Raw genomic sequence first — 10,998 nt, forward strand, 5'->3', positions numbered from 1 at the left:
TCATGATTAACTTATCATTAGTTCATAATAAAGTAGTTTAGTTTACATATTAATATGTTATTATTTATGTGCTGTCATTGTAAAGTGTTCAACCCAGGCTCATTTTGAAAACGTATCTCTATGTACATTTCTGGAGAATGCCAAATATGTCCCAGGAGCTACGTTTGTTTTTGTTTTTTTTGTTTTTTGTTTTTGTTTTCATGAATCTACAAGAGGCCGCTGTTTATGCTATTTAAAATCTCAAATTTCTCTCGTGAGTGCCATTAGTGCATGCTGTTCTTGCCAAAACCCACCTGAGGCCACTGTCGACTGACTGTTTGACTGACTGACCGATCAACTGACCCACCCTCTTCCTTCCCTAAACCCAACCAATTGTATTGATTGATCCACCCACCCACTTCCCTAAACCCAACCAACAATTTACAAAAGCCGTTAATAAAAAAAATAGAAAAGCCATCATCTTGATTTTTACCTGTTACCACAACTGGGGTGGAGTGACAGGAGACAACAGGAGGTAAGATCCAATATGCAGTTTATTCAATGTCAGGCAAGCAGTGGTCATCAGGTGCAAACGGGTATATTTAGGCAGTCCAGAATCATAAACGTAAAACAAGCAAAAGGTCGAAAGGCAGGCGGCTAAACAGGATAACTAGGAATGCAAAGCTAGGGTCTAAACACGGATAAACAAGACAGGGAGAAACGCTTCGTAATGTCACACTGGGAAAACAAGACTCGGCCCACTGGTAGCGTGAGAGAGTGGCTTATGAATGGAGTGAAATCAGTCTGTGAACAAGGTCCAGCTGGTGTTTGCAATCAGGATAGATGACTGAACAGACGTGCGTGTTTGGGAGCAGTGCATGTATGAAAATGTAGTCCTGGGAAAAGCAGAAATGTAGTTTAGAGAGTTCGTGTGAAAACCAGCGATCCTGGAAAGCGATCGCTGGTTGTGTGACATTACCACGTTTTCAGATTTTACCACTGTAGTAAAGTTCGTTGTTGTGTGGGAAGAAGAAGACAGGGTTGGCGATATAAGGTAAGTAACAGTTTTTATTTAGCATATAATTGCAAAACACCAGTAGCTGTGTGTGGGTGTGCTCTCTCCCTCTTCTCCCGGCTGCTCCTTCTCTTCTCCTTAAGAAGGGTGTCTCTCCGGCTCAATCACTAGAGTAAACAGGTGTTATTTATTATTTCTGATTGGCCTGCTGATTAGCCGCCAGGCTCTGAGGATGCTCTCCCCCCTCATTGGGTGTTCAATCATGCTTACCTCTCCACAACCACATTCTCACCCTGTTATTTACTTGTTTATTTTATTTTTGGCGCTTGTTTTTGTCTTTCCCGCTTTCTGAAATTGTTCTTCACCAGACTCGAACCCCATCATCTTGGTCAACTCCTCTCTGCATCTTAAGTCTGCCGATGTACATGGCGAGCTACTGGACAAACTGGTAACAGCAGAAAAGCCGTCCATATGGAGGTAAGCGGTCAGCTGGTAGAGCAAAAAGGTCCAACATCATACTCCAGTAACAGTCTGAAAGAAAAAACCAAACCATCATCACAGACACTACAGGGTGACATTTATTATCTGATGTCCACAGGAAGAAAACAAAGAGTCTCACCTCAACATCATCATAGTCTGAATCTTCCACCTGTTTGACACCTGAGAGATAAGAATATGTTCACAGATCACAGTTGTGTAGACTCATGCTAGTTTGTTTTTGACTGCTGTCAGATTTTCAGATAAAAGTTCTCTGATATAAACGTGTGTATCAGCCTACAGCTTTGTGCTGATCTTTGGTTTTCAGAGTCTCTTTAGAGATTCATTATAAATCTAAAGAAACCAAGTGGTCGACCTGTAAAAATACTACAAATTATTTTAGCGCTGTCGCTTCACAGCAAGAAGGTCGCTGGTTCGCATCACGACTGGGCAAGTTGGAATTTCTGTGTGTAGTTTGCATGTTCTCTCCGTGTTGGTGTGGGCTTGCTCTGGGTGCTCCGGTTTCCTCCACAGTCCAAACAAATGCACTATAATTGAATTGGATGAACTAAATTGGCCGTACTGTATGTGTGTGTGTGTGTGTGTGTGTGTATATATTGTAGAGAGGCAGAGGGAAAACACAAACACAGTAGCGTAGGTTACAAACAAACCCCCGGAGGGTGCTTTATTTACAAGGTGAAATAGTGGAAATACGGTGCTCTTCTTGGTGTTTGTGCTCGAGTGCTCTGGGGAGAAGGTGAAGGGTTCGGGTGTTGGATCGTTCACAAGCTGGAGTCCGCTGTGGGAGAGGCAGAGAGACACAAGCGTTAGCGCAGGGAATCATGTGTAAATGAAGCTCGTCTTCCTCCTGTGTGGGGCTGGCTTTTATGCCTCTCCGGCTGATGAGGTCCAGCTGGGGTGAATATGGGACCAGGCCGACGTGTCATCAGTATGCTGCCTACAATATATATATGTATGTATGTAGGTGTGTGTGTGTGTGTGTGTGTGTGTGTATGGGTGTTTCCCAGTACTGGGTTGTGGCTGGAAAGGCATCCGCTGTGTAAAACATATGCTGGATAAGTTGGTGGTTCATTCCGCTGTGGCGACCCCTGATAAATAAAAGACTAAGCTGAAGGAAAATGAATGAATTGAGCGTTTGGGACAGTGGTGAGACAGTATTCATGATTTAAAGCTTCAATTTTGGACCAGTCACATTGTTAAGCTGTGTTTTCTGATCATAAAGAAACTCTTTCAGGAATAGATGTGTGATCAGATGTTTCAGTATTTGTGAGATGCACATACCTTTTCTATTCTTGCAGACACAGTAAAGGATCAAACCAGCAAACGCTATCATCATTATTATCACTCCAGTAATCAACACAATGAAAGATAGACGAGGGGCGGGTTTTAGTGATATTTCTTTCTCTAGAATGTAGAAATCTGTAATAATTAGTTAAATAAGGTTTTATATACAGTATTTTGTACACAAAATAGATAGTTTTTTTGTGTTGTAGGAGCAGATCGTTACCTCTACAGAGTGGTTTAATCTCCATTTCCTCTTTTTTCCAGCTGACAGGATTGCTGTAGTTACAGAAGATCGATTCCTCACTGCAGAACAGGATGAGGGTGTTGATCTGCTGTGATGTCACTTCCTCTGGTGAGCAATGGTTGTTCTGATAGCTAGAGTTATTAATGATGAGGTCTTGAGCTCTGCATGTGAAGTTAACAGTACAGGAGTCACTGCTGATTGAGTTTACAGTCAGAACAGGAGCCTCCACTGCATCTAAAACACACATTTACACTGACAAGATCACAATCAGCTGAGTGATACGATATACTGTCAAAGCTGAAGACCAAACCATTTATACACATACAAGAGTATTAACTAGTCAATTATAACTGCAGTAGGAGATAAAATCCTGAACTAAAGACAAAGTGGTGTAAGCTGATTTAAATATGCACACCTGAAAGTGAAAAACTGAACATAAACTACATTTATGAATTATGAATAGTCTTTTATGGAGCAAAATGTTAAATCACACACAGAAATGACACTCAGCTATAACAGACACTCTGTATACAACATGTCTTTGTCTAAATCTCTGTTTATTCTTGCTGTGTATCGTCCACTGTCTGCCTTCTGCATGTTCTTCAGTGTCAGAGAGAAGCTTGTTTCATTAAACTCTATTCTGTTCTGATATGACGAGTAAGTTTTAATCTTCTTATATTCATTAGAATAGTTAATTATATATTCATATTTATCATTTATCCAGAATAAATCATCAAACTCTGGTAGTTGTTGTGTCTGTAAATCCAGTTAAACAGAATCTCCAGTCTGCACAAACACAGTGATCTCAGCACTGAACCCTGAGGAGAGCGAAAGACGCCGTTCAGTAGATTCACTTTGCACTTTCATCTTATTCCATCAACTTTCACATTTAATTAAACAATGAAGTTAAATAAATTTCAATTATTGCTTTTTCTCCCAAAGTGTCATTTCCTATCATTTGTCATTGTCCTCATACAAACAGGATCACTTTAACATTCACATTTATTACATTTTTTAAGGAAACACTCACAGGACAAATTTTATAACAAATTGCGCAAAAACAGAACTTTAGAAAAGAAAAACCTGGAAATAATCATGATCTATAGAGAATAAAGTAATCAATTAATCAATCCACAGATATACAGATATTCTGTTTTGATGACAGATGGTTGTCAACTTATATTGAGCAAAACAATTTAATATGAAATGTGAAAATCTTTAAGGGCTGTACATCACCTCCAATTTCTTTATTCTTTAATTCCCACAATGCCAAGTTTAAGAGCAGATAGACATTTGTGTTTTTCTGTAACATTAAACGTCTTTTATTAGCATCTAAATGCTGGATCAACTAATGCTGAATAAAGATATTAGCTTAGCTTTAACCTCATCAGACATTTAACACTGAAATGATCAAACACAAGACCATTACATTCTTCTACATTTGTTAATCAACTCTCTTACCTGTTTCAGAGATGAGGACAAGAATGAAGGACACAAGAAGACGATCGACTGCCATTGTAACAAACGTCAAGATGGCTGATGGTGAGTTTTTAAAACAGGAAGTCACTAAATATGTCTGTAATGACAGTTACACAATAGCTCAGTTCACTGTTTGTCAACTGCTGGATTAATGTTAGCTAGGTGTAACACATTTAGCATGATAATATAACGCATTTAGCTTTAAGACTTGACACTAAGGTTTGAGGCTTAAATCTCCATTTCATATGCAATATTTGGACGGTCGTATCAGAATTTGGTGCAAATCAATTGAAAGCATGGATCATCCTGCCTTGTATCAGGTGTTCAGGCTGCTGATGGTGTAGTGCTGTGAGGAGTTTTTCACTTTGGGCTCTTCAGTAACAAAGTGGCATCATTTAAATGTCACAGACTTCCATATGTAATGTAACTGAGCATGTCCATTTCTTAATGAGCACAGTGAGCCAGTCTCACGAAGGTGATTTCCAGCAGGATAATCAGCATAACACAAACAGGGCAACAGTAACAATACTAATAAATGGTTATTTTAATTACACTGGACAACCAAATGCATTTGAAGTGTTTTAGCAGACTTGCTAATTCTCAACACTTGTCCACGAGAAGCTTGACATAAAATGAAGATAAAATAGATCCATATACACTATTATAAACGTTAAAACACATCATAAACACACAAACATTATAATTCTTTACATCAAATTGCTATTGCTAATTAGGTTTTTTGCTCTTACCTTTTAACACATACAGCTTAGTGTTGTGCAGGTATTTTGCACATTTTTTATGTAAAACTTTGTGTCGGCAAACCCCTTTGCGTACAACATATTTTCTTTTTTGCACATTAAATCTTGTAGGCTAAAATGATGCATTTTTTGACTCAGCACTGTTTATTTTTTGCACAAAAATATTTTAGGCCAGAAAGTTTTTTTCAACATTTTTATTACATCTCTTTCTCTTTCTCATTCATACTCTCCCCAGTCGTCTCCTTTTGCTTCTCATCCTCATCATCCTTCTGGTTTTCATGCTGTCTCTTTTCTTGATTCTTTTTTTCTTCTCCTCCTTTGGCTTTTCTTCCTCCCCCTCTGTTTCTTCCTCCTTCATCTCCTCTTCATTCATATCCTCCTCCTCATTTTCTTTCATCCTCTCCTCTTTTATCTTCATCTCTCCCTCAACCATCACCTCCTCTTTCTTCTCCTCCTCTTTTATCCTGCTATTTCTCTTTCTCTTCCTTTTCTTCATGTTTTCCTTCTCTTCTGCTTCATTTTCTTTCATTCTCTCTTTTAGCTTCATCTCTTTCTCATTCTTATCCTCCTCATCCTCTTCATTTTCTTTCAAACTCTCCTCTTGTATCATCATCTCTTCTTTCACCACCTCCTCCTCTTCCTTCTCCTCCTCCTTCATCTTGCTATTCCTCTTTCTCCTCCTCCTCTTCTTAATCTTTTCCTCCTTGTCCTTCTCATCATTCATCCTCATCTCCTCCACCTCCTCCTCCTTGTTCACATGCTCTGTGTTGTGTGTCTTCATGTCATCTTTCTCATCCACCTGCAGAACAAAACCAAACTCAAGTCAGTTCACATGTAAGCAGATATCATTCCACTCACTGATCTTGAAACAGACTCTTGATATATTAGTAAAAGCATCAGGAGAACATGCATTAAACAGTTGGTCATCTTTATATACTCACCTTTAGGTCGTCATTCACACAACTCTCTTCATGATTGTGAGTGATGACAAGAGCAACCTCCAGACTCTGGTCAGACTCAGATGGGCAGAGAATGTCATCTGTCAGTAGAGAAATGATTGCAGTTACACAGTTTACACAGTCATTCATTCTCAAGGCGATGTTAAACTTGGGTGAAGTGTAATTAAAAATACTAATTATTCATCACATCATAGGTAAAAAAAAATAGCAATAAATATAATTATTTACCATCAGAGTCTACAGAGGCAGAGAGCTGCTCCTCAGTCTGGCCAAAGCAGGACATCCTGAAGAATTTTCTGGCAGCTTTGAGGAAATTGGCCACTTTACTCTTTTTCCTCTTTGTTGTACCCTCGTCCTCCTCCACTTCATCTATTAAGAGAAATGATTGTAGTTTACACACTTTTTAGATCTCGACATGTAAATCAAGGAAACTCATACTCATTTCACAATATAAATATGACTTACAATCATTGCCAATGTCAGGCGTTTGCTTGAACTGCGGCGTCTCTTTCTGCCTTCGGAAGATCTTGTTTTTCCTGGCAGGTTTCAGGAAAGAGGGCAGTTTTAAGCGCCGGTTTTTCTTTGGCTTCTCCATCACAGTTGTACTCGTGATCTCCATATTCAGTTCGTCGTTCGCCATATAGACACAGTTTGTTCGCTTGGACAGAATCAGTGATCGTTCTTGCTACTGTAAACCAACAATGTTAAATGTTTCTGCTGCAAGTACTCTGGTGTGATGTAGAGATTATATACGCATCATCAGATTTTAAATGTTCTAAAAGTGATCTCTGCCTCAGTGTTTACTTTTAAAAGTGAAATGACTCAGGATAAATGCATGTTAGCAAAGACGATATGGAATACACTTAAAGAGACTTTGATATTACATAAAATCAAATATGATCAGCTCAAGAAATCTAAATGATCACAAAAGCTGTTTTAAATGCAATTTATATGTTCAATTAATTAAATGGAGATTTAAATGAAGACAAATTGTTGAGCCTTCCTTTGAAATTTTAGTTTCTTTGCAAATTGTTACCAAAGCTTATAGACAGAACCTGCAGAAATAATAAATAAATAAATGTGCAAATAAACACATAAAAAATTAAATAAAAACACAGATTCCTGCATCAATAAAAAAATAAAAAATAAATATGCAAGTAAAAAAATAAATAATTAAAAATTGCCTGCATCAATAAATAAATATGCAAATGATTTAATATATATAAACACACACAAATTTCTGCATAAATAACTATATAAGTTAATAATAGTGTGGGCAGATAAATAATTAAATCACTTGCACAAACATTTCAAACATTTATTAATTTGCTTATGCTTTATGCTTTACATATTTAAATAGCAAAATCTGCTTGTTTTTTATGTTGAAATAATTATAAATTTATTCATCTGGGACGTCACAGCAGAGTGAACCGCCAACTATTCCAGCATATGTTTTCACAGTAGATAACGGCTATACATTCGAAGACAAAATATTAAGCCCTCCTGTGAAATTTAAATTCTTTTGTAAATATTTACAGAGTTTTTGTTAACAGAGCAAGGACATTTTTCCACAGTATTCCTATCTTATATTTTTTGTGGGGAAAAATTTTTATTTAGTTTGGGTTGAATAAAAAAAAAGTATTTTCATGAACAGTTTAAAATCACTGGGGACAATATTATTGCCCCTTTATTCTTTCCCCGATTGTCTACAATATAACTTTTGTCCAATTATGACTTTAATAGACCATTTTGAGGGATGTAAACAAAAACAATGGTCTTAACATAATTCCTGTTGTACATTTATTGTTTTTATTGCTTCTAAGAATCCGAAAAGAGCCACATATTGACAAATAATGTTATGAGAGCTATTTTAAGAGTAAGTTATGTTTGAATTGCTCCTTGTTACTGGAAATAGTTATTATAAAATAGTTTGATAACAAGCAGGAAACGTTCACGGGGCAATGACAAGACCACATTGAAATGGTCTATATAACTTATTAACTCAGCTAAGCCTTTAAACTGCACTTTAGTAAAATAGTATACACTGTCATCATTGCAAAGACAAAAGAGTCTTTCCCAAGTGTTGTTTAGATAATATTTGTTTTAAACATTTTAAAACATGATATTTTTAATAACTATACACAGCAAAATATGGGGACCCAAAACAACTCTATGGGTGTTAATTTCAACACTTTGAAAGTGTCTCATGGGGTCCACTCAAAACAGAGTTAAATCAACACTTTCAAAAGGGTTGGCACATTGACACCGAAGTAAGGGTTAATTTTAACTCTGGGCAGAGTTAAAAAATGTAACTATATTTAACACCGCCTGGTGTAATATATTATTTTATTCAACTCTCTTGAGTGTAAATATGGTAAAAAAAACTCAAATAGACTGTAAATTACAAAAGAAAAAACATTTTATTTGAAAACATTCACCACTTCAACAATTCATTCAGTTTTTAAAATGCAACAATGTCAAATATGCTTTAAATGTTTTATTAGTACAGACAGTATCAACAAAATATGTATGACCAGTGCTCAAAAAGGGTGTTTTAGTCCTTTGGTCCAAACTTGATGTTTCATCAGAGCAATTTGAAAGTTCAATATATCGTCACTCATAGTTTTCTTATGAAATCACATTTTAAACAACTTGGCGTGCTTTCTTGGCTAATCTTTCACTTATGGTGTTTCCTTGGTCCTCCATATCAAACACAGCAGTTTAAATTAAGGTATAAATGCTGTAAACTTGTGTGAAAACAAACTGGAGCTAGGAAATCTCATCAAGCATGTCCTGTGAATGAAGTGCTTCCCAGCCACAGGATGACCTTTTTATCCATGACGATGTAGTAGCTGCTGATCGCTCGTCTGGTGGTTCCTGATGCACGGATATAGGGTGATGCTCTTCTAAGAACTCTTCAAGACTCCAGCATAACTAAGAAAAATGTTTGAAAACAAATTGCAATCAAATTCTATGATATATTTAAAAGAACAATTAAAGTAAATAAAACATTCAAGAAATCTAAACTCACCTTTTGAAAATCTTCATGATGATCCACAACTTGACTCTCCCAGCTGGTTGAGGTGACAGGATATGGAAAAGTAGAAAAAACACATACATCACTGTTGGATCTCCAAAAACAATTAGGTTAACCACTATGACTAGAACTGGAAAAACAGGCAGCTGTCTGTCCAGAATCCTGAATTTAACACAACACTTGGAGCAAAATTTAGAGGAGCTTAAAATCTTTTATATCATTTAGTGATGCTGACTTCCCCAAAATATTGGCCACAGTGTAAAATATATTCATAAACTTAAAGTTTTCTGTAAGCATGTGTGTGTGTGTGTGTGTGTGTGTGCGTGTTTCTTTACCAGATTCAACTTGTTAGGCCCTTTCAGGACCAGTATTGACGCCACCTTTCCTGGAGTCTAGCAAATGTTTCAGGTCCAAATATAATCTAAAATATTAGGATAAGCAGAAGAGGAAAAGTGCAAAGCAAAGAGCAAAACATTATTTAAGTAACAGTTCACCCACAATACAAAACTTATCACCTTCATGTCATTTGTTATTCTCTAATGCTCTAATACCCTCTCAGCTTATTGTGAAACAAAAACAGAACTTTATCAAACATACCTTCATTATTATCACCACATATGACCAAGAAGATGTGCTTGGTCATTTCACCAACTCTGGAAATACACCATCCGTCTCTAATCAGCCACTGTCACAGGGTCTTGTGTTATTGTATAGAGAACTGTGGCTGTTAAAAAACAACAAAACATTAGTATCTAACACATATGCATAACCTTCAGATAAAAAAAGAGAGATGAACATCACAAAGTATGCCTCACACTTTTTCAGATATATTTTGATTCAGATGTTGATTATTGATAATAAATCTACAAATCAAACCTGTATCATCATTAGGCTGCTCAAATATGAATCAGTTGATTAATTTTACAGACAGGTGGCTGTTTACAACGTACTAAATTGTCTTTAATAAAACGGAAATGTTGTGTACAGTACATGCTAAGTTTAGCCTAGTTTTAAGCACAATATCGTGCGGGAGAAAAAGCTTGACTAAGATGTTCCTGACTACAGAAATAGCCTAACTTACTAACGTCAGACATCCCGAGCTGGGAAAAGTCATTTTCGGGGGATACAGAGTTGATTTGCGGGAGGTAGCGGGAGAGATGAGTACCTGAAGAGCGGTGGGGTGAGTTGCGCGCGACGTACCTAAAGAGCGGTGGGGGTGACTTGCGCGCGACGTACCTGAAGAGCTGGGAGGGATGCGGTGGAGAGGGGTGTGCAAAGTGTTTAATGACCGGGCGGGAGACGCGCGATTTCCGGGAGATTATCATTCATTTGCGGGCATCTACTTGAGCATCTGGGAGTCTCTTTGCATTTGCGGGATAACGTTAACGTTAGTCCCGCAACTTCCGGGAGACTTCTGTAACGTCAAATGTCTGAGAAAGTGCAAACGCGGTCATTTAAAGACATTAATGTTAACATTCCGATTTTAATGGTTGTCAACACTTAATATAATTCAAGTGTACGTTATCACGCGAGTCTATGGACTAACGGTATATGGACGGCCACGAATTAACCAGTTTAAAAGGACCGCGGTGTTTAAAATAACCAAATTAACATACACGGATAACAAACAATCATATGTTTTAGTCAGGAAGCCTTTTACAAGTAAGCATATGTTCATTTACTCACCAGATATGTTTTAGAAACTCCAGAGCTTATGGAAACCGTCCTGTGTTGCCGTTAGCATC

General features: G+C 37.3%; 1 protein-coding gene and 1 long non-coding RNA gene across 2 annotated transcripts in view; both read right to left on the reverse strand.

The window, feature by feature from the left end:
• LOC141386116 (uncharacterized) overlaps window positions 1-9,674 on the reverse strand; it is a 207,664-nt gene extending 197,990 nt beyond the window's left edge. The window contains exons 1-3 of the long non-coding RNA XR_012407155.1: window positions 9,589-9,674; window positions 9,248-9,290; window positions 8,358-9,150 (exon numbers count right to left, since the gene is read on the reverse strand). This is a non-coding gene — a long non-coding RNA (uncharacterized lncRNA). The remainder of the gene's footprint in view (window positions 1-8,357; window positions 9,151-9,247; window positions 9,291-9,588) is intronic.
• LOC137495269 (uncharacterized) lies at window positions 4,556-6,993 on the reverse strand. Its single transcript, XM_068220911.2, has 4 exons — window positions 6,682-6,993; window positions 6,445-6,585; window positions 6,199-6,296; window positions 4,556-6,056 (listed from the first exon to the last, which is right to left on the reverse strand). The coding sequence occupies exons 1-4, from the start codon at window positions 6,854-6,856 to the stop codon at window positions 5,478-5,480; spliced, it is 993 nt and encodes a 330-aa protein (XP_068077012.2). The 5' UTR covers window positions 6,857-6,993; the 3' UTR covers window positions 4,556-5,477.
• Window positions 9,675-10,998: the final 1,324 nt, after the last annotated feature.

This window comes from Danio rerio, chromosome 1 (genome assembly GCF_049306965.1).
Source record: "Danio rerio strain Tuebingen ecotype United States chromosome 1, GRCz12tu, whole genome shotgun sequence".
NCBI classification, from domain to species: Eukaryota; Metazoa; Chordata; class Actinopteri; order Cypriniformes; family Danionidae; genus Danio; species Danio rerio.

Excerpts from the sequence above, each read along its gene's own strand:
- LOC137495269 (XM_068220911.2), bottom strand. The coding sequence starts at position 6,856 with ATGGCGAACGACGAACTGAATATGGAGATCACGAGTACAACTGTGATG. Across the intron at positions 6,586-6,681 it reads GCCTGACATTGGCAATGATT|ATGAAGTGGAGGAGGACGAG; the intron begins GTAAGTCATATT and ends TTCTCTTAATAG. Across the intron at positions 6,057-6,198 it reads GTGTGAATGACGACCTAAAG|GTGGATGAGAAAGATGACAT; the intron begins GTGAGTATATAA and ends TTTGTTCTGCAG.